Below are 24941 nucleotides of genomic sequence, written 5' to 3'. Positions count from 1 at the left end.
AAAAAAATGGGAAATACTGTAACTCTATAAGTAAAAAGTGAATGGCAGCAATTATACAAGTATGATTCATTAAATTAATTGATAACTTTAGTCTCCTAGCATGTACAAAAATAAAGAATAGCTGTAATTATATAATTATGAACTGTTAAATTCATCATTGTATCAATTACAGATTATTCACTATTCTCTGTTCTAGACTATTGCTTCATTTTGTACTTAGATTGTTGTTGCATCTTTAGGGCACTCAACATTGTGGTTATCAGCCCTCATTGTACTTGGAGACCCCATGGTTTTCCTCCTTTTGGTTGATACACAAGAACTAACTTTGGCAAGTCATGATCTTCCATTTGTAAAGTGTGTTGATACTGTCATTATCTATAGTTTTCAGTTTTATCATTCATGGTGAAGATCTTCAGTTTTTATCGAATTGTATTGCTTCTCATGCAGTGTAGAATTTTAGCACTGTTAACTTCTTTTAAAAATGTTATTTTAGCTTCCCTGACTCTGGGATTTGTCTTCATTTTTTGTATTCAGTTTTTGCTGCCATATAAATAGCGACAGTGTTATAAACTTTCATTTGTTACTTTTCATGGACTGTCGATCCAGAGTTGTTCTAATTATTGCCTACTTTCAACAAAAAGTTAGTTAGTTTCTTCTTGATATCCTTTCTCTAATCATATGTCATTTTGCATTTGAGGATCTACAGTGTGTTCCTTCTTCTACTGTTTTTGATCTTTACCATACAACACAAATTCTTTTTCTTCCCCCATCATTTTAGTGTACACATATTGTTCCAAGTAGGTAAACAGATCTCTGTAGATCAGTTTTGGAGGATGCTTGTCATGATCATCTGCTAGGAAAAGAATGCTGACTAACATATGTGAGCCTATCATAGAAGCATAGACATCAGCATTAAGAAGAATGAATTTCTCTAGTGTACAGCTCTTTCCATACATGGTTAAATTGATAACTATTAAACTAATTGATATTACAACAGCTGGCCACAGTTAAGCAGAAACATACAGTCCAGAGAAAAGAATATCGAAAGAAAAATCTAGCTTTCAGTTTAAGCGAATGTATCAAATCAAGCTGTTAACATGAGTTTACATACTTAACTGTTTTTCCTACTAAAAATGAAGTTTTCATGTTACATGTAAAATCTGTTTTATGCATTTCTGTTTGGGAACTGTTCTTTACAGCACAAGAGTATGCTGGTGGCAGAATCTGTTCTGTGCCAGTTGGTGACAGTTACCTAGAAGCTGGTGCACAATGGATCCATGGGGAGAACAATCCAATATACGAGCTTGCTAAAAGTTTCAATTTACTGTCTGATGTTGTTTCTGCGGAAGGTTTAGGTATGATGCAGAATATAGTTCTTACCTTTAAATCTATGTTTAGCTGTTTATTGATAATACAAGATTTGATAAAGAAGCTCCAGAAGGCCATAAACACCATTAGATTACAGTAAAGCAATAGTATTTTCTGCTAATGAAATGTACAGTAGATTGCTAAAATTTGATCTCACTAGACAGGAAACTCTTTCCTACCCCCACCCCCTTGAGATATCTGTGTGATCAGTCAGTGACTCAAGGCATATTTCCTGAGTCCTGGAAAAGCTGTTTTGTGTAATAATAGGTACTATTTTTATCACTGACACACATTCATTGCTGACACTAGAAAGATCATGTATTTCATGATGATTTCCTGAAATTAGCTGAAATAATGTTTTAGAAGCTGTTGTTTAAAATATTATAGCCATAAAATTTTAATTTTTGTGCATTCCGAGTTCTAAAACTGTTATCATTTTCACACTAAGATTTTACTATTTTTTGGTGTGGCTTCAACTTAAACAAGTAGTTAGCATAAAACATTTTTATTTATACAACTGATACATATCATCTTCTTAATAAGATCTCGTCTCTGGGTCATCACTTGAAGATCATGCAGTTTTCTTCCACATGGAACGCTGTCTGAAAGTCACTCTTTTACACATAGAGTAATTTTCTACTGTGTCCTCATCTTTAGGCACTGGAATTAACTTGCAAATGTCAAATGACCTGCATTTATTGTGAGGTTGAGCCATAAACACATACTGATGTTAGAAATATTATATCAGTATTTTTCATTTTGTAACAGTAACAAGGAATAAATGTTGATGTTTATAAATTTTATACTTAGTATGTATATATTATGCATGATTATAAGCTGCACTTATCTATGAGAAGTGAATTATCCATTGATCAGTTACTGATCCAATGCTTTGTCTTATAAACCACTGGAAACTGTGACAAGAGCGTGGTGCCCAGCAGTGCAAGAATTCAGAGCTTTGCTCCAGACAGTGTTGAGCTCAGTAACAGTTTGGAAAATTTGATCCTTTATTATCCCTTTTTCGATAACTTCCAGTTCATAATTTTGAATAAGAGAATGCTTCATAGTTGAATACCACTGGTGCAAAAAAAATTTTTGTCTTGTAAGTGTTTGCCTTACTGGGTACTATAACTGAAGCTTACAGTCATCTTCATAATCTCAATGGGTATTTTTTGTGGTAGCTTGCTTGAAATGCATGCTTATGTGGATCCCATTATAACAGTTTTCATTCTAGAGCTGTTCTGGCCTCTCAGATCTCTGGCACCTCAACTGATAGTGAAATTACAATTCCAGATCTGCAGATGTGCGCAATACCACCGGTGTGATATTATTTTTCACCATGTAGCCAGCATAAAATAGGAGTAATGCTCAACAAAGAAAGAGATAGTTTGTGGAAACTTGCGGAGTAAATATGATGTGTGTCTTGTAGTGTAGCCATACAGTGCTCATATTTGGTGTAAGCATAATCAAAATTTATTCATTTTAGCACCAACTTGCTAATTACAGCAAGAGAACAAGAATTCTGGCTAATGGTAAGCAATGTGTGTTATACATTAAATATTGTGGATGAACTCATAAAAAACCATGTACATTGTAATTTGTTTGTTAGAGTCAAAGATACATATTACGAAGGCAAGATAATTCAGGGATCCATCAGGAATGAAGTATTTATCTATAGTTCTCAACAATGTGTGTTCTACAGGTCAGTACATAAGGGATGATGGAGTTATACTAGATACAGCTGTGGTGTTTGAAGTTGATCGAGTTGTATCAGAGATTCTCGAAGAATGTGAAACCTTTGTGTCCAAATCCGGGAATGTACCAGTGTCAATTGGACATTATTTGCAGCAAAAGTTTTCTGACTACCTGAAGACATCTCCATCAGACACAGAAGAAATACGGCGTATGAAAGAGGAACTTTTTGACTGGCATATCAGGTACTTGTAATGTTTCCGTTTATTTAGTAATAGGTTTGTAGGAAGAAAGCCCATACTTTTATGGCATGTTAAATCTATGCAGTTTGTGCCTAGATATTAATACATGCACTAAATCTATTCTTTCTCATTCACAGTTTTTCCTTGTATTCTGTTCATCAGATTTTGCAGGCTTTTTTTGGAGAAAAATTAAATACCAATATTGATATGTCTACATTGTTTATTTCAGCTGTATTATTTTAATCTTGTCATTTTGTGAAATTTTACCTGATAACAGTCTGTGACACTAGTGAAAATAAAGTTTAATTAACACTGAGATATGTAACTGCAGTACTAGACATGAAAATGTTTCATGCTGGCTCTAAATTCCTGTTGAGAATATGAAATGGTCTTCTCTATTCTCATTCAAAGACTTGTAATGGATTATTTGCAGGAAATGGGGAACATCTAGAAGTTTAAAAAAGAGCTAGAGGTGTACCTTAAACAGCCACTCAGTCTCTAATTTTGTAAATTTGGATTATTTAAATTCTGGGTTCCCATATCCTTGCTAATATTTGGGAAAATAATATTGTCTTAAATAAGCCTCTGTCCATACAGATTACAATAACTGCTGTCCTTATGTAATTCTCTGTATATTATTATAATTGTTAAGTACATAGCAGTAGAAAGACTATGCCAAGATATAAAGACGTTATAAGTAAGTTCATTCATTCATTCACACACACAATCTTGTACCAATGATCCCATAATGAAGGAAAGCCACCAGGGATGTGACGCAAGTCAAGTTATATATTAACGGCCACAGGTAACCACTGCTGGCTGTTTCTGTACTGCGTACTGAGAACAAATTCAAACTAGTTCTAGTCTACTCAAACTGATAATTATGGCAATTGCTTCTAGATTATTTTATATGTTTATGTTATGAGGAAAACAGCTGCTTTGAAGAAAGCCGTCCTCCTCCGCAGCTACTGTTTGCATCTAATACTTTAAACAAAACATTTATATATCTTTATCTGCTGTGTGTGTGTGTGTGTGTGTGTGTGTGTGTGTGTGTGTGTGTGTGTGTCTTGGAAAAATGAGAATCTATCTAACAAAAATGAAGAATAACAGTGGAAACTCCAGGATGGAATAATACTTAAAATAAAGGAAAGACAACACTCACCTCTAGCTGACTGATGTGTACCACATAGAAACACTCAACAGGATACAGTTGTTCCACAAGCTTTCAAGCTCTTGATTTTTTCCTTGCAGAAGTACACACATTCACATTCACACACAACCTCACAGACACCCAAATGACCACACCCATGGTGGCTGATGAAAGAGAGATATCTTGAAAGCTAGTGTAAATACTGTATTCTGTTGAGTGTATCAGTGTGGCCCTCATCAGTCAACTGTAGTGGAGTGGAAATATATCTAATGTGGAAATAAAATTTAAAAATTGTGGGAAAGTTCTTGTAGAAGGTAAATACTTTTGGATTAGAGAAGAGCACTCACCGAAAAGCAGAGCATTGAGTTCTTGATAGGCACACACAAAAAAAGGAAAACTTGCTAGCTTTCCTTGACATGCTAAAGTAACACACACACACACACACACACACACACACACACACACAGAGCTACACTTCTACATGGTGCCAGCTGAACTAACAGTACCAATGCTATTTTTCAGTGTGTGGACTAGTTGTGGTGGGGTGGGAGGTGTGACATGAATGGAGGGTGGGAGGCTAGTGGCTTGGAGGGAGGTGACCAGTTTGCTAGCTGGGAATGTGGGAGGAGGGATGGTGGCTGGTATGTGGGTTGGCAAGATTGTAGCAGCTGGTGGGAAGCAGCACATGCTGAAGGCAACATGGGGATGTGTAATGGGAGATGGTGACAGGACTGAGGAAGGGGAAACTGTTGGTTGGAGAGTGCGGGGACAGTGGGTTACCTGTGACTGGGCCCACATAACACTACCCCCATCACAACAGGTCCACTTGCCAAAAAATAGTATTGAAACTGTTATTCCAGCCGGTAAAATGTAGGAGCATAGGCATGCACGTGTGTGTGTGTGTGTGTGTGTGTGTGTGTGTGTGTGTGTGTGTGTGTGTGTTTTAATCTAGCTCATCAAAAGATAATTCCAAAACCTCTTTCTTTTGTGTGTGCCTATTGACAGCCCAATACCTGTGCTTTTCAGTGAGTGGTTTCATTTAATCCAAAAGTTTGATAAAATTTAAATGATATAAGAAGTGGTTTGTGTTGGATACAGTTCTACTAGTTAAAAACCCAATGCTGTATTATACTTGTGTTATCTCAAATGAAATATAGTGCCTCAGTATTAATGGCACTTGGAACAAAATCTTTCTTCCTGCTATCTTGTTGAAAATTGATGGTTTTGAGACCATGGATGTGTGCAAAATAACCTTATTAGGAAATACAGGACCATGTATAGCAATAAATTTAATTTCGTTACTGATTATTGGACAAATACAAAAACTTGACTCTTGCAAAGAAGAAAACAGCAACCAGCCATTGTTAATAATGCTACAGATTTACAAAAGAAGTGCCATTACCAGTTTCAAAGTGAAAAGTTCTGCTTCAGATGGCAGTCACATTTATATAACATTTGTTGTCCTTTACATGAGAGTTAAAAAAAAAACAGCTAACAACTAATGTAAACAACATCAAATGTGATATAAATGTGAATAGCCATCTGAATATGAACATGTGGGTTCAAAACTGGTAATGCCACTATGTGTGTAACTAAATAGCATCATTAACAGTGGGTGGTTGCTGTTTCCTTCTTTGCAAGAATTAATAATAAAAAATTTCTTATTTACACTTATGACCAGTCAGTTTACTAATATGGTACTTAGAACATTTTTAATAAGGAATTTATTTTCTAATTTGTCTCATCCTTTTTTGTGATGATGCACTGAGCAGCATAATTATGTGGGACCGGTGTAACTCCTCAAGTTTTTGGATACAAATCAGTTTTGTACACACACAAATAAATTGTTCTTTCATTCTCATGACAAATGTCAGATTTCACATGTAGAATGCTTACCATTTCAACTCTCCAGATAGTAGAAATATTTGCAGTTTTCATTTCTGAATCCAAGTATTCTGACAAGTTGTGAAAGGAATGGCTGGAAATTCCCATAAGACAATGTCCTTTACCAAAAAATGTCCTAGTAGTCACTTATCTATGAGCAGAGAGAGAGAGAGAGAGAGAGAGAGAGAGAGAGAGAGAGAGAGAGAGAGAGAGAGTGAGTGAGTGAGTTTGGCTAAAGCCCCTCTCCCTGTTGGGTATTATTTTATGACATTTTCCTTACTTGTTACTTTTTTACATCTGGCATAGTCTTTTTGTTGGTTCTGAATTTATGTTGAACTTTTATTTTGTAATTGGTAACAGAAAACTATTACTGAGCGAGGTGGTGCATGGTTAACACACTGGGCTTGCATTCAGAAGGATTATCGTTCAAACCTGCGTCCGGCCATCCTGATGTAGGTTTTGTGTAATTTCCCTAAATAGCTTCAGGCAAATGCTGGGATGGTTCCTTTGAAAGGGCATGGAGGACTTACTTCCCCATCCTTCCCTAATCTAATGGGACCACTGACCTCACTGTTTGGTCCCCTCCCTCAAATCAATTAGAAAACTGTTGTTAAGGTGGGGCACAACCTATGCTCTTCACAATTTGGTTGAAGTCCAAACAGTGAGCAATGAAATCAGCTCCTGACACCTGCCAGAGACAACTAAGCAAGTTGTCAAATTATTGTGTAGAGAAAAAATGACAACTCAAATGCAAACACAAAACCATGTAGACAAATTTTACAAGCTCTTTTTGTTTTACATGTCCTCCAGATTTAACCATTTCTATTGAAACACTATCATATCCAAGTACCTTTCCTTTCTTTGTACCATGAATGGTTCACGCACATCATCTTGCACTACTGTTACCTATGATTCATTTCTTGAATTGTAGTGACATTAAAGAAGTCTTGGAAAATTTTATAAATTCCTCTTTATTGTTATTTATTTTGTCATCTGAGACCTTTACTGTTAAACATAGTGTCCGTACAACGAAAGTATTTGTATGAAGATAGTAACTGTTCTCGAAAGAACAGGTATCATTGATGACCGTGCAGCTTCTATAGAATCAATCATAATTAATTGAAACCCTCAGCTGCCAACAGGTGTTGTTGATATACCTCGATGGGGAAAGCTGAAAATGGGTGCCCCGACTGGGACTCGAACCCGGGATCTCCTGCTTACATGGCAAATGCTCTATCCATCTGAGCCACTGAAGACACAGATGAATAGTGCAACTGCAGCGACTTATACTTTGCACGCTTCCCGTGAGACAAACATTCCCAACTGTCCACAATCTACATACGTAATGTTCCTAACAGATATTAATATTACATATCTAGATTGTGGACAGTTGGGAATGTGGGTCTCACGGGAAGTGTGCAAGGGGTAAGTCCCTGCAGTCATGCTATTCATCTGTGTCCTCGGTGGCTCAGATGGATAGAGGGTTTGCCATGTAAGCAGGAGATCCCGGGTTCGAGTCCCAGTCGGGGCACACATTTTCAGCTGTCCCCATCGAGGTATATCAACAACATCTGTTGGCAGCTGAGGGTTTCAATTAATTATCATTTAAAAGTCTTTGTTTTGTCTTCTTCAAAGTTTTGTTATTTCTTTTGGCATATCCACTGTGTCTCACACCTCATCATGAAGATATTTCCAAGGTGTTTGTTTAATTTTTAATTTTCTATGACTTACTATTCCTTTCAGATTGAAACACTTGCCTTCTCTCTAATACCTGCCCTATTTCATTTGAGATTTTCTTTTCTTTTGCTCTCTTCCTACCTGTAACACCTACTGGCTGTTTTTGCAGTTAACCACGTAAGTAATTGCTTCTTTAATTTGTGACTATATAATCTCAATTGCCTGAGTTACGGATCTTGTTGTTTAGTTAATTCTGATGAGCCTATCTATTAGTATATACATTCTTATAATCTACATTTTTGAGTTCTTGTCAGGTGAGCATATTTGGTGCGTGGTGGTTCTCAAGCTTGGGAGTTGGTCAACATCATGAGTCCTTTAGAATTGTAAACTCTATGCTTATTTTAGCAATCATCATTAATAGGAGCCCTAAAATGTGGCATCCATTTTTGGCAAAATTTGCATCCATTTTTGGCAAAATTTGCATCAATTTTTGGCAAAATTTGCATCAATTTTTGGCAAAACTTGTATTTAATTTTGATGAAAATTTTGTTTTTAAGTGATTAGATGTACAAATTTAAAACAAATTAGTGATTGAAGAAGCTTTTTAAGTAGAATGTTTGCTTTTCAAAAACTTCCACAGTTTTTTTCCCATAATGTTCTTTGCTAGTTTCCTTCTTTTGACTCTGTTTAAGCTATCAACACATGATTGTCTCTGTTGAGAAGCAGTAGCATTTTCCTGCTTGTAAACAGAGTGCCACCCTGTTTCAAGACTTTCTCAACATCATTTTTCTTTTTGATATAATTTTTCTTTTCCAACCCAATTCGCCCCCCCCATGAACCATGGACCTTGCCGCTGGTGGGGAGGCTTGCGTGCCTCAGCGATACAGATGGCCGTACCGTAGGTACAACCACAACGGAGGGGTATCTGTTGAGAGGCCAGACAAACATGTGGTTCCTGAAGAGGGGCAGCAGCCTTTTCAGTAGTTGCAGGGGCAACAGTCTGGATGATTGACTGATCTGGCCTTGTAACATTAACCAAAACGGCCTTGCTGTGCTGGTACTGCGAACGGCTGAAAGCAAGGGGAAACTACAGCCGTAATTTTTCCCGAGGACATGCAGCTCTACTGTATGATTAAATGATGATGGCGTCCTCTTGGGTAAAATATTCCGGAGGTAAAATAGTCCCCCATTCGGATCTCCGGGCGGGGACTACTCAGGAGGACGTCGTTATCAGGAGAAAGAAAACTGGCGTTCTACGGATCGGAGCGTGGAATGTCAGATCCCTTAATCGGGCAGGTAGGTTAGAAAATTTAAAAAGGGAAATGGATAGGTTAAAGTTAGATATAGTGGGAATTAGTGAAGTTCGGTGGCAGGAGGAACAAGACTTTTGGTCAGGTGATTACAGGGTTATAAATACAAAATCAAATAGGGGTAATGCAGGAGTAGGTTTAATAATGAATAAAAAAATAGGAGTGCGGGTTAGCTACTACAAACAGCATAGTGAACGCATTATTGTGGCCAAGATACACACAAAGCCCATGCCTACTACAGTAGTACAAGTTTATATGCCAACTACCTCAGCAGATGATGAAGAAATAGATGAAATGTATGACGAGATAAAAGAAATTATTCAGGTAGTGAAAGGAGACGAAAATTTAATAGTCATGGGTGACTGGAATTCGTCAGTAGGAAAAGGGAGAGAAGGAAACATAGTAGGTGAATATGGATTGGGGGGAAGGAATGAAAGAGGAAGCCGCCTTGTAGAATTTTGCACAGAGCATAACTTAATCATAGCCAACACTTGGTTCAAGAATCATAAAAGAAGGTTGTATACGTGGAAGAATCCTGGAGATACTAGTAGGTATCAGATAGATTATATAATGGTAAGACAGAGATTTAGGAACCAGGTTTTAAATTGTAAGACATTTCCTGGGGCAGATGTGGATTCTGACCACAATCTATTGGTTATGAACTGCAGATTGAAACTGAAGAAACTGCAAAAAGTTGGGAATTTAAGGAGATGGGACCTGGATAAACTGAAAGAACCAGAGGTTGTAGAGAGTTTCAGGGAGAGCATAAGGGAACAATTGACAGGAATGGGGGAAAGAAATACAGTAGAAGAAGAATGGGTAGCTCTGAGAGATGAAGTAGTGAAGGCAGCAGAGGATCAAGTAGGTAAAAAGACGAGGGCTAATAGAAATCCTTGGGTAACAGAAGAAATATTGAATTTAATTGATGAAAGGAGAAAATACAAAAATGCAGTAAATGAAGCAGGCAAAAAGGAATACAGACGTCTCAAAAATGATATCAACAGGAAGTGCAAAATGGCTAAGCAGGGATGGCTAGAGGACAAATGTAAGGATGTAGAGGCTTGTCTCACTAGGGGTAAGATAGATACTGCCTACAGGAAAATTAAAGAGACCTTTGGAGAGAAGAGAACCACTTGTATGAATATCAAGAGCTCAGATGGCAACCAAGTTCTAAGCAAAGAAGGGAAGGCAGAAAGGTGGAAGGAGTATATAGAGGATTTATACAAGGGCGATGTACTTGAGGACAATATTATGGAAATGGAAGAGGATGTAGATGAAGACGAAATGGGAGAAAAGATACTGCGTGAAGAGTTTGACAGAGCACTGAAAGACCTGAGTCGAAACAAGGCCCCGGGAGTAGACAACATTCCATTTGAACTATTGATGGCCTCGGGAGAGCCAGTCATGACAAAACTCTACCATCTGGTGAGCACGATGTATGAGACAGGCGAAATACCCTCAGACTTCAAGAAGAATATAATAATTCCAATCCCAAAGAAAGCAGGTGCTGACAGATGTGAAAATTACCGAACTATCAGTTTAATAAGTCACAGCTGCAAAATACTAACGCGAATTCTTTACAGACGAATGGAAAAACTGGTAGAAGCCGACCTCGGGGCAGATCAGTTTGGATTCCGTAGAAATGTTGGAACACGTGAGGCAATACTGACCTTACGACTTATCTTGGAAGAAAGATTAAGAAAAGGCAAACCTACGTTTCTAGCATTTGTAGACTTAGAGAAAGCTTTTGACAATGTTAACTGGAAAACTCTCTTTCAAATTCTGAAGGTGGCAGGGGTAAAATACAGGGAGCGAAAGGCTATTTACAGTTTGTACAGAAACCAGATGGCAGTTATAAGAGTCGAGGGGCATGAAAGGGAAGCAGTGGTTGGGAAAGGAGTAAGACAGGGTTGTAGCCTCTCCCCGATGTTATTCAATCTGTATATTGAGCAAGCAGTAAAGGAAACAAAAGAAAAATTCGGAGTAGGTATTAAAATTCATGGAGAAGAAGTAAAAACTTTGAGGTTCGCCGATGACATTGTAATTCTGTCAGAGACAGCAAAGGACTTGGAAGAGCAGTTGAACGGAATGGACAGTGTCTTGAAAGGAGGATATAAGATGAACATCAACAAAAGCAAAACGAGGATAATGGAATGTAGTCAAATTAAGTCGGGTGATGCTGAGGGAATTAGATTAGGAAATGAGACACTTAAAGTAGTAAAGGAGTTTTTCTATTTAGGGAGTAAAATAACCAATGATGGTCGAAGTAGAGAGGATATAAAATGTAGACTGGCAATGGCAAGGAAAGCGTTTCTCAAGAAGAGGAATTTGTTAACATCGAGTATAGATTTAAGTGTCAGGAAGTCGTTTCTGAAAGTATTTGTATGGAGTGTAGCCATGTATGGAAGTGAAACATGGACGATAACTAGTTTGGACAAGAAGAGAATAGAAGCTTTCGAAATGTGGTGCTACAGAAGAATGCTGAAGATAAGGTGGGTAGATCACGTAACTAATGAGGAGGTATTGAATAGGATTGGGGAGAAGAGAAGTTTGTGGCATAACTTGACTAGAAGAAGGGATCGGTTGGTAGGACATGTTTTGAGGCATCAAGGGATCACAAATTTAGCATTGGAGGGCAGTGTGGAGGGTAAAAATCGTAGAGGGAGACCAAGAGATGAATACACTAAGCAGATTCAGAAGGATGTAGGTTGCAGTAGTTACTGGGAGATGAAGAAGCTTGCACAGGATAGAGTAGCATGGAGAGCTGCATCAAACCAGTCTCAGGACTGAAGACCACAACAAACAACCCAATTCGATAATTGCAAAATCTGCAGTATACTGATTTAGACCCTTCCTGCACATTCATAGCTAGGCAACTCATACTTGGCAGTGAACAGGTAGAATTGACAAGGTACTTAATGTTGAAATAGAACCAGAAGTAACTCTATTCGCACATTGGAAGAAGCCTTTTGGCATGGTTGAAATACCTTGACATGCTTTGTTCCTGGACACTGTAGTGCAGCATAAGGACACAGTGACCTGAAATTGGGCCATGAGCATAAACAAATGGAATTCGGGCTGCCACAGGGGAGAGATTTGGTCCAGGGAAGCATGCCCCAACTTCTTCTTGCAAGGCAGTTAGTGTACACCCATGTTCTGTGTTTTTGAAAAATCAGAACTGGCTTGTGGTGATAGGGATTGCTTATGGCTTTTGCTGTTGTGAAAATTGTAATCAAACTCAGTGATTGACCAGGATTAGTTTCTTCGTTCATTTCACAATAAGAATAGAAAGCAATGAGTAATGCACAACCAAAGCATTCGGTAATGACTACTGTGCTTTTTTTATTTTGCAAACATGTTTTTATGCACGTTATCTTTCCAAAACTGGCTTCTCTAAATGATGTGCATTGTCAGTAACTGAAAATTGGTTACATTTTCGATATTTACATGCAGAAAATAAAGTTGTTTCAATCTTTCTCTGATAAAATAGGTTCAGCTGGATACAGTTTGCTATGAAATAGCATTCGTTACATAATTTCTTGTTTTTGTATTTTGAGGCAGAAATTACATCTATATTTACATTTATTTTCAGGTCCCTAATCATTTAATCATTAGGCATTAAGATACAAAATTTGTGTCACTTGCTGAATGGGGGTTCTGGTTAACTGCCAGATCATTAGTATGAAACAAACCTCTGAAAAAGAAACTCCCACCACAAGATGTCCTGTACACCAATAGAGTGTACTCATAAGTCAGTTGAGGTTAAACAGTTATGAGAGGACAACCTCTGGGACATCTGCTGTACGCCAGCTATATAACACCTAAATGAAAAGGCAAGGATCTTAAAAAGAGCTGATAGTAATAATGAATTCAAGATTTTTTTTTCAACTATAACTTTTACTAACAAAGAGGGAAAAAGCTGCAGTATAAGACTTTGTAAAAAGATAAATAAATGCTAATCAGCACTGATGATGCTTTGTGAAAGAAAGTGAAACACGTCTGTTGTAACACACTGTGAAACTGCATTAGGCTTAAGCCAGGAAAAATAAATAAATACCAAATCCTCATTCATCATCATATCATCAGGGATATTTTCTAGCCATTGGCACAAAGCTTCTCCATTTCCTCCCACCACTTCTTATTATCTTCCTTAGTATTCTATTGCATCTGATCCTCTGTATCTCTTAAACTTTGCTGATTACTGAGCAAGGTGGTGCAGTGGTTAGCACACTGGACTCACATTCGGGAGAACAACGGTTCAATCCCATGTCCAGATATACTGTTTTCTGTGATTTCCCTAAATTGCTTCAGGCAAATGCCAGGATGGTTCCTTTGAAAGGGCATGGCTGACTTCCTTCCCCAACCTTCCCTAATCTGATGAGACCAATGACCTCACTGTTTGGGCTCTTCTGCCAAATCAATCCAACCCCAGCCTTGCTTATTCTATCCATTCCTGTAATGATATTCCCTTTACCATCTCCTTATTCTTTTCATTCAGAAAAAATTGTTGTATAAAACAACTACTGCATAAGATGACCATCCAAACAAAAATATTAATTGTTATTGCATTTATTCACAGCTTAATAATATTGCTGATCTTCAATCTTCCTAACAGATTGTTGAAATTGTATCTTGCTTCTATTTTATTTACAGGTTTCAGGTGATTGACAACAGTTGTTTGACACTGGATACATTATCAGCAAAATTTTGGGGAAAATTCATCTTCTGCGGTGGAGAAGACTACTTGAACTTTAAACAAGGTTATAGCTCATTAATCCAGTGTTTAACACAAAAACTACCAGATGGACTCTTGAAGTTGAAAAGACCAGTTGTAAAAGTAAAATGGAAAGGAGAAACAATAAAGACTTCACTGATATGTTCAAAAGGACATGTCAGTAATGTGGGGAGTGAAGGCTCCCAGAGACTGTTACTGGTGAACCATGACTCAGAATTGCCAGATGAAAATGAAATGAAAAAGGAAGAAATTAAAAGACATTTAAATAATCCACATAAATTGGAGGAGACAGATGCAAAAAATTGTAAAGATTATGTGAAAATCACTTGTGAAAATGGGTCTGTTTATTGGGCTGAACATGTAATAATTACTAGTTCATTGGGTTATTTAAAGAGGAACTACAAAACATTGTTTGAGCCATCATTACCATCAAGAAAAATACAGGTAATTTTCTTCAGATACTGTAATGTATCAAAAAATGTAATTTTAATTGTAATTCCATGAGTAGAACAAACAAATAATGTGTTCATTGATATTAACAGTAACTTGTACTCATATACATATCCTGTAACCTCACTCATTCCGGATCATTTTGATAACAGAATCATTCAAATGATCTGTGGAACAAGCAACTATCTAACTAACTTTCTACATCTGCATCTACATCTATATGATTACTCTGCAATTCATGAATAGGTATATGGCAGAGGGTTCTTTGAACCACCTTAAGACTATTGCTCTACCATTCCACTCTCTATTAGCACGTCAGAAAAGTAAACACTAAATCTTTTTTTATGCGGTCTGATTTTTTGTATTTTATCATGACGAACATTTCTTCCTATGGAGGTTAGAAAAAATAAAATATGTTCACATTCAGAGGTGAAAGATGGTGATTGAAATTTCATGTAAAGATCATCCCACAGTGAAAAACATCTTTGTTTTAATGATTGCCACCCCAACTTGTTTATCATGTTTGTAACACTTTCTTACTTATTTCGTGATAAGACAAAATTAACTATTTGGACATTTTCAGTCACACTTGGTAAGGACCCCATACTGCATAGCAGTACTCTAGCAGAGGACAGACAAACATAATGTAGGCTGTCACTTTAGTAGGTGTGCTGCATCTTCTAAGCATTCTACCAGTAAATCATAGTCTTTGGTTTGGCATCGCCACAACATTATCTACATGAGTGTTGAAGTTTATGTTGTTCACAATTTTAATTCCTAGGTATTTTGGTAAATTTACAGGCTTTAAATTTGTGTGATTTATCATGTAATCAAAATTTAACAGATTTATTTTCATACTCATATCGGTGACCTCGCACTTTTCCTTAGGAAATGCTTATGTCACTTTTGTTTTACTCAATGATTTTCCTTCAGTTGCTGTGTACTGTGCCCCTTCTGACAGGAAATCATGAATCCAGTCACACAGCTGACATGAAACTCCATAGCTATGCAATTTGATTAGAAGTCTCCTGTGAGGAACAGAGTGAAAAGTCTTCTGGATATTTAGAAATATGGAATCAGGCTGAGTATCCTGTTGATGACATTCATTACTTTGTGTGAATAAAAAGCTAGTTGTGTTTCACAGGAATGATATTTTTCGAACCCGTGATGATTATGATTACATGTCTGAACATAGTTTATGTTCCATAATCCTACTGCAAATCAATGTCAGTGATATGGGTCTGTAATTCATCATATTACTCTTGCATCCTCTCTTGGGTTTTAGTGTTATCTTTGCAACTTTCCTGTGTTTTGGTACAGATATTTCATTGAGCAAGTGATTGTGTATGATTGCTAAGTGTGGGGCTGTTGTATCAGTATACTATGGAATGAGTCAATTTGGTATACTATCTGGACCTTGCCTTTATTAAGTGATTTAAGCTGCTTTGCTACTCATTTTGCAGCTGCCCTTGATCTAAATTCTGGGATATTTATGTTATCTTCTTTGGTGAAAGAATTTTTGAAAACTAAGTTTAATAATTCAGCTTTAGTGACACTGTCATCAGTAATATTATCATTGGTGTTGTACAGCGAAGGGATTGATTATGTCTTGCCAGTGGCATACTTTACATACAAGTTTACATATGAGCAGAATCTCTTTGGATTTACTGTCAGATTTTGAGACAGAGTTCTGTTGTGGAAACTATTGAAAGCATTTCACATTGAAGTTGGCACGAAATTTTGAGTTTCAGTAAAATATCACTAATCTTGGAGATTTTGTGTTCTTTGAAATTTTTTTGCTTGTCCAACAGTGCTCTGACCTATTTTGCGTACCATGAGGGATCAGTACAATCTTTCATTAATTTATTCAGTATAAATCTCTCAACTGTCATAACTACTATTTCCTTGAATTTAAGCCACTTCTGGTGTACACTTACATAGTTAATTGGGAAGAAGTGGAGACTGTCTCATAGGAAGGCTTCGGTGAATTTTTATCTGCTTGTTTAGTATCCATCATGATGTTCCCTGTTTGCCCAGGATTATTTGTTGCTTAGATGTCAGGTATATTTTCACAACCATGTACACCTTGAGTGGTCTTCTGAATTAATTGCTGAAAATAATTTTTAGAGAGAGCATTTAATACATTTTCTGACAGTTTTTTGTACCAAACACCACTGAACATGTATTTTTCCTAGCATATTGAGGGTTGATTGAAATCACCTCCAACTATAATTGTAAGAGTGGAGCACCTTTTTGAGACGATACTCAATTTTTCTGTGAACTTTTTCAGCTACTGAATCATCTGAGTTGAGTGATTGGTAAAACAAACCAAGTATCAATTTATTCCAGTTGTCAAGCGTAACCTCCAACCATGCTAACTGACAGGGACTATCTACTTCAATTTTGATTCTAGATAAACTACATCTAACAGTAGCAATCATGCCACCACCAACTGTATTTAATCTATCCTTTCTGTACATCATTGTGTCCTTTGTAAAAATTTTGGATGAGCTTATCTCCAGCTTTGGCGAGCTTTCGGTACCTATAACAATTTGAGCTTCAATGCTTTCTATTAGCACTTGGAGCTCTGGTTCTTTCCCAACACAGCTGTGGCAATTTACAACTACAGTACTCATTGCTGCTATGTCTACCATGAACCTGTAGTTGTTCTAGACCCTTTGAGACTGAAGCTCTTTCTGTACTTTCCCAAGACCCTCTAAAAACTCTCCAGTCCATTCTGCATGACACTCACTATCCATGTAGCTATGTAGCTGTCTCCTGTGTATATTGTACCCCAACCTATTAAGCAGAACCTGAAACCCAACCATCCTATGGCATAAGTTGAGAAATATGCAACCTACATGGTCACAGAACCGTCCAAACCTCTGATACAGACCATACACTCACCTCTGTGCCAAAGGTCTTCAATCAGTTGCATCAACAATGCTACATATGATGAGCTCTGCCTTCATCTTGCAAGCAAAACTGGCAGTCTTTACCACTTCAGGTAACTGCCTGAAACCAGAGAGAATCTCTTCTCATCCAACACGACACACATGGTTAGTACTGGCACAGGCCATCAAATGCAGTTGGCTGCACCACGTGCTCTTCATGGCTTACAGAAATTCTCGTTTCACATCTGGGATGACTGCTCTCAATATGCACACAGAGTGCACGCTGGAGTTTTTTTCCTCTGCTTAGCAGCCATATCCCTAAGGATCTTCATTATATGCCTGACATTGGATCTCCCAATTATCAGTTATCCCACTTTCTATGAATGCCTGGATCTTGTGGGCTGATAGGCTTCCTCTGGAGCAGGGTAAATGATTGCATCTGCCTTATGGACTTTGTCAGCTGCAGATAACACTGAAACCTGAGCATCAGATGAATTGCAGAAGCCATTCAATCAGCCCCCAGAAAGTCTTTTGCTGACTGTCACACCTTGAAACGACCTCCCACTCGACCACATGTGAGGGTTTATCCTCAGTGTCACAGGTCACAGTAGGGGACCAATTGGGGATACGAGGAACGGTTTGGATGTACACAGCATTCCCACATCCTGCCTCCAACACCGATACCCATTAACAACAGTATCAAGCTGTGTGACTGAAGCTAGCACTACTTGGAGCTGTGAGCAAAGGGTCACCAACTCAGCTCACCTCTGATGACAGTAATCACATTCCCTATCCGTACTAAAGACAGTGGAAGTATACACTACACATTTATAAAACCACAGAATTGTGGCTGCTAGATACAAATACGCAAGAAATGTAAAAATTCAGACTAAAATGCACATAGTAAATAAAAAATGAGTTGCTTGTTGTTATTAAAAGCTCATTACAACTCAGAAACAAAAAGCCATGCTCTGATCTGCTGTTGATGACAGGGGATCTATTTCCCAATTAATGAGGTCTGGAACTGAAAATGGCTGCGCCACACAAAATATACACTACACAGTTATAAAAATGCAGAAGTGTGACTACTAGATGTAAAAATATGAAAGAAATTCAAGAATTCAGATTAAAATGCACACAGTAAATAAAAAAATAAGTCACTTATTGTTATCAGAAGCTCATTACAGCTCATGAACAAACAGCTGTGCTCTGATGAGGTGCTGACAACACAGGAACTGCTGCCCAACTTTATTATATGTCTGCAAGTTACAAAAATAACAGTAAAATATTATGAGCCAAACTGTGTGATATAATAGCTTCTGTTAAAGAATAAATCATTAACAAACAATAGGGTGTTAAATGCAATCTCTAAGCTTCCAGTTAGGGCTCCATTGGGCCATCTGGTAAAGCAATCATATGTAAAACATTTGAATTAAAAACAGTCTTGGTTGCAATTTGTTCATTTATTAACAATGCATTTTGTCTTCATGGAGTATCTTCAGCTTATGTTAAACTCTTCCTTATACATCATTTTAAAAACAATAAATTGACTCTTTGCTAGACTGAAGCACGCATTGAATCAGATAAATCTGTAAGGACCTAACCCTTTTACAACATTTTAAAAACCATAAAATGGCTCTATGCTAGAATGAAGCATGCACTGAATCAGATGAAGCTGCAGTCCACAGAGACCTTCAATCTAGCAAAGAGACACTTCATGGTTTTTAAAATGTTGTAAAAGGAAAATTTTAAGATAATCTGATGTGACCCATGAAGGTGGAACGAGTTGTTAAGTGAAAGAATACATTGCAACTGGGGCTGTTTTCAGTTCAAGGACCTGTGATATATGTGTGAGGGGTAGTATAAAGTTTTAGTTGTCACCTCAAAAAATAAAGTAATTAAATTTTTGTTTGTCTGCAATTCTGAGACACAAAGAAATGCTTGCACCACAGCATGTTGGTGGAGAATCCAAAACAGAATGGTGCAACCTATTGATAAAATGGAGATGAGCTGCATCATTTTGTTCTGCAAATGCAGGCCTTGCACATATTGCTGGTCGGTGATGACAGCTACTTGCGTTACCAAAAAGCAGTTAGATAATATTGATTAGATGTGTATTATAAGATGCAAATGAAGATGGGGCTGGTAATTCTGAAATCAATTATGCAATAAAGAAATTAGAAACCATTATTGCAACTGGAGACTAATTTATTTATAGAAGGTTCATCAATAAATAACCAGAAGAGTTGTATAAAAATACCAAACTTCAACAAAGTGTGTGCTTCTTAGCTATTTTTTGGTGGTGTGCAAGATCTATCGTCAGATGGGGTTGGGATGAATGCCTCATGAGTGGGATGCTGGGGATCAGTGAAACAAGGTGGCAGCACCCTTGCAATTTTGCACCATTGTGGAGCAGGAGAGTGTCATTAGATTTCTGTTATCTGAAGGATTGAAATAAGGTGAAATTTGCTGTCACATGGCACTCCAATATGGTGAAAGTTGTCTGAGTTGAACATAAATGTATGAGTGGCAGATAATTTCAAACAGAGTGTTGAAGATTTGTCAAGCCTAGGATGATCTGTCTGTACAGTCATAAAGAAACACATAGCAAGAGTTGATGAGTTATTGCAAAACAGGTGTATTACAGTGAATGATATTTCAGCAACAATGAACACTTGTGTTAGATCAGCCCACCACATTGTTCGTGACACACTGACTATCTTGAAAGTTTGTGTGAGGCAGGTTTCAAAACATTTGACATCAGGAATGAAAGAAAAGCATATAGATGTGCACAGGGAGCTTTTGAAACACTACAAGGCTAAAGAAAAGGCATTTCTTCACTGTATTATAATGGGAGATGAAAGTGGGTGCATTTTTACAAACTTGAATGAAAGCGGACTTCAATGGAGTGATGACATTCTTCTTCTCCAAAACTCAAAAAGGTGTGAACCGAAAGAATTGCTGGTAAGGTCATGTTGACTCTGTTTTGGGACCATAAGGGAGCAAGTCTTGAACATTACATGCCAAGAGGTCAAAATGTGAACAGTGTGACATATGTAAAACTTATGTGTAAAAATTTAAGACCAGGAATTTTGAGGAATCATAGTGGACTTGTGTCCAGTAGTCTCCTGTTATTCCATGACAATGCAAGACCACACACTGCTAGAGTCACACGAGAGACCATCAATGACATTCATCTTCTTAATGCTTCCCTCATATTCCTCAGATCCGGTACCTTCACATTATCACATATTTAACTCCTGGAAAGAAGGTCTTAGTGGATCGAGGTTAACTGATGATGAGGAAGTCCAGTCAGCCATGCATAACTGGTTACATCACACCCCCAAGAATTCTTTGCATTTGGAATTGACAAGATTATCCAATGCTGGCATAAGTGCATAGAACTTAAGGAGATTATACTGAAAAATTAATGTGTTGTATCCATTCTTGTAATAGAGTCTGTAAAAAAAATCAATTTTTGTTGAATGACCCATGTAATTATGAATCATCACATGGCTGCATTGTTACTACCCTCTGTAATGGAAAGTCAGCATCAATCATGTAATCTTATTTCTTGAGGTGATAATTAAAACTTCATGACTACCTCTTGTCAGTTAGCCAAGCCCTACATGTCCCAACATCTGTGATTGATGAAAAGGATTTAATTGTTCTGACATTTTTGGCAGTGTTCCCTGTAATATGTATGAATTCAGCTTACTCTTACTGTATGCACAGGGGGAATATTTCCTGCATTACTTTCCTGGCAATAAAAAAATTATACCAAATTTGTGTAAAAAATAAAATCACTTTTTCAGATTCAAAATCTTACTTTAGTAATGCATAAAAATCACTTTACTTACAGGCCATAGAAGAAATGGGCTTTGCTGCAATTAACAAAATTTTTCTGATGTATGATGAACCTTGGTGGTCAGCTGATACAAGGGGATTCCAGCTGATTTGGTCTAAAACAAATGAAATGAAGCCATCAAAAGAACAGGTAAACAACAAGGTGTTACAAAATAAAACTCTTATGTTAAATTACAGAAAAATATTGAAAGTTGTCCAGCTTTTAATACTTGAAGCTTGACGTGTAAATACAACAGGTTACAGTGATAATCTATTAGTGTGCACAATATTACTCTTTGGGTTAACGCCACATGTTGTGTTTATTTAATTCATCTTGCAAAAGGCTCGTTAAGGATCTCGGGATTCTCTCACTCATGTGCCAGTACATTTTTTCATTAATGATATAATAAGAGTGAATACAGGATGAACTTTGAAATTCACAACCACAATAAAGAAGTAAAAATAGTTTTCATGCAAATTTTGTATCCTTGTCTATTGTCCAGAATGAAGTTCTATATTCAGTGAAAATGTCCTTAAAAGGTTACTAGCAGATACCAAGCAAGAAATTGGAAATCCTAAACTGTGCAGACGGTATAATGTTCATCTTCAGTGCTAAATGAATGTTTAATGTTGATGGAAGGGAAATGCTCCATGTGTATAAATCAGAGTGACATGAAGTTCCCACAAGGTATTACAGTGTGAATAAGATTCTTCAAAATTGATATTTTTTGTACCATGTACGTGTAAGATTATGGGCTGTTCTTATTTGCTGAAATATGACTGCATGGCTTACCCTGGTATACTGTAACTATGGCTCCATTCTCAACTTTGAAATAAATTAGTTAACTTTGTTTGGCAACAAGATAGTGCATCACCTCACTAGCATAACTTTGTATAGAATTAATTAAATGAAATGATCTCTAACTATTGGATTAGTCAGTGGAACATAGCCTACATATCTACCTTCTCAAACACTATACAGTTGATTATCTGGGGTTTATAAAGATCTGTATTTATTTTCCTCCTCTGTTAGCTGGCCTACTTGAATTGAGAAATAAGACTGAAGATTTTCTATCCTGCTCTACATAGGTAGAACACAGTTTATGATCACTTGCAGTGCGGTAACACAGAGACCAGTGGAAGAAACATGCAGTTCCTGAAGTCGATGACAACGAAGTTCACAAGTGAACAGCTAACCAAAAACAGGTCCAGAGTGCAGCAAAGTTGTCTTAAGCATGTACAACAATCCAGGAAGTAATCTGAATCAAAAACATAATACAAGTGAGGTAAAAACCCTAATGATCTGTGGCATGTACTTAAGGCTTCAATGAACTAGTAAGAAACCAACTGCCAAGCCAGGGCTGCAGTATTTGCCAGCCCACTCATATCCGTGGATGGGCCCATATGATATTTCTGTGACTGTGGTAGTGCCACTCGCAGGAGCAAGCTGTGGCCAGAGAGTGAAGCCCAAGCATCTCTGACCAGTGCTCCATATTGATACTCAGGCTAGGTGAGGAATCTGAATCACTGCCAGATACTTAATAGCTCCCCCTTTAATTTGCTTGTAGGCCCACAAATAACCTGGTCTCTGCTGATTTCATCAAGGAAGGGGAGAGAGAGGTGCTGGAACATCTGTCAAATGCTCGTGCAATAGTTCCCTGGCATGGTCAACTGCCAGTCATGTCTGTGGGGGTCCTGAGTGATCAATGGGTTCTGGACCCCAGCTTTATCCTGCCAGCAGGGAAAAGGATGCTGGCTGTGGTGGAGATTGGGACAATGGTTTGGCCTCCATGGACACTGCAGTCTGAAAATGCTCACACTCCATTGATTGTGTGGTGAGCAGATTGCAGATATTAACGGGAGCTGATTGTGGCTTAGGTATTGGATGTGTTTCACTCTTCATTGGCATGTAACAAGAGGGCAGAAGTTGTTAACAATAGCAGGAAGGCTTGTCCCAGGTGTCACTGCATAGATCAGTGGCTACAGGAAAGGGGAAGTAGTACATCTCATTGGGGTTGCAGCTAATTATGATGTGTGACTTGATGCTCCTGGCTGCCCACAATGTCAAACATTTTCCACCTCCTACTGCTGATGATGACACCTATGGTGTACCTGGGTCCTGAACGAAAGTGCAAGCCTAGACATGAGAGCCCACACAATAATACAGCTGTGGGGTTGGGTGATGGGTCCACTGAATCAGCACAGCAGTTTGAAGAGGGTACAGAGTCTGTGTCCGTACCAAATTTTGGTCAGACTATGTCTGCATGTAGCTGTAGACTGGTAGGTTGCATGGATGCTAGTGAGTGCTTCCCCAAAGTCAGTTGATGCCACTACCTTGTGCATCTACATTTTTAAGCTCCTGACCATCCACTTGGCTTCTGAACTGGACATAGGACAGAGAGGGGCAGTGGTCAGGTGCTCAGTGCTGTTGTGCTTACAAAAATCCTGAAATTCTAATGTCATGAACTGAGAGCCATTGTCAGAAACTGAAGTGGAAGGTACTCCTTTATTGTATATACTATGGACAGGGCATGGATATTAGCTGCTGTGGTAGTCATAGCCATCCATGCTGCATATCGAAAGTTAGAGTGGGCATAAACAACTAAGAAGTCTTTGGATAAAAAGTTCTTGGTAAACTCATTGCATCAAATTCAAATAAAGCATTAACCATAAACAAGGAACCTCTGGGTCCAGCAGTGTTCACTGCACTGTCATCAACTTGCCCACAAGGAACTTGATCAAGTCACCTCTTTGATGCTGAGTAAAAGTCTGAATTTTGCTCTACCTTCACGGATTCAGAGATTATCAGTGGAGTGGAGCAAGCAGTCCGGCATCTTCCTCAGGAAACAGCAGATGGGATTAGGATTTCTACTAGCCAAATTTTAGCAGCAGCCAAGCCACCAAAATCTGGTATTAGCAGGGAGAAGGGATAAGAACTTAAATTGTTGCTGAAAGATGAATTAGTTGTCTTACCAGCTGACAAGGGAGACCTATAATTATCTTCACTTCAGTGCAACAGATTATCATAACAAAGTGTGTATATTATTGGAGGATTGCATTTCCTGGATTGTTGAATGAGATCTCAGGTAGGCTCTGAGCAGGACGACAGGGAAGCAATTAAAGAACTCTGGCTTTTCAAACTTCAATAATCTGAAGCCAAGAGCACCTAGGCCACCCATGTTATACACACATCAAAAAAAGTTTTGTATCAGCTCGGTTCTGAGAGTTCCAGGACCTGTACAGAAAATTGGAAGAGAGATCAACATAAACATAATTTATGCTCTTTTTATTGCTCATGAAAACCACACATTGCATGTTGTACCACCATACAGTGAGACCTTCAGAGGTGGTGGTCCAGATTACTATACACACCGTTACCTCTAATACCCAGTAGCATGTCCTCTTGCATTTATGCATGCCTGTATTTGTCATGTCATACTATCCTCAAGTTCACCAAGGCACTGTTGGTCCAGATTGTCCCACTCCTCAATGGCAATTTGGTGTAGATCCCTCAAACTGGTTGGTGGTCACGTCATCCATAAACAGCCCTTTTCAATTTATCCCAGGTGTGCTCAACAGGGTTCGTGTCTGGAGAACATGCTGGCCACTCTAGTTGAGCGGTGTCATTATCCTGAAGAAAGTCATTCACAAGATGCGCATGATGGGGGTGCGAATTGTCATCCATGAAGACAA

General features: G+C 38.0%; 1 protein-coding gene across 1 annotated transcript in view; it reads left to right on the top strand.

Moving 5' to 3' along the window:
- LOC126169137 (spermine oxidase-like) overlaps positions 1–24941 on the top strand; it is an 80962-nt gene that overhangs the window by 30417 nt on the left and 25604 nt on the right. The window contains exons 5-8 of the mRNA XM_049920617.1: positions 1200–1355; positions 3071–3305; positions 13977–14502; positions 21265–21399. Coding sequence (XP_049776574.1) covers positions 1200–1355; positions 3071–3305; positions 13977–14502; positions 21265–21399 — 1052 coding nt within the window. The remainder of the gene's footprint in view (positions 1–1199; positions 1356–3070; positions 3306–13976; positions 14503–21264; positions 21400–24941) is intronic.

This window comes from Schistocerca cancellata, chromosome 1, assembly GCF_023864275.1.
Source record: "Schistocerca cancellata isolate TAMUIC-IGC-003103 chromosome 1, iqSchCanc2.1, whole genome shotgun sequence".
In the NCBI taxonomy this organism is placed as follows: Eukaryota; Metazoa; Arthropoda; class Insecta; order Orthoptera; family Acrididae; genus Schistocerca; species Schistocerca cancellata.
This window is presented reverse-complemented; position numbering and strand designations above follow the sequence as displayed.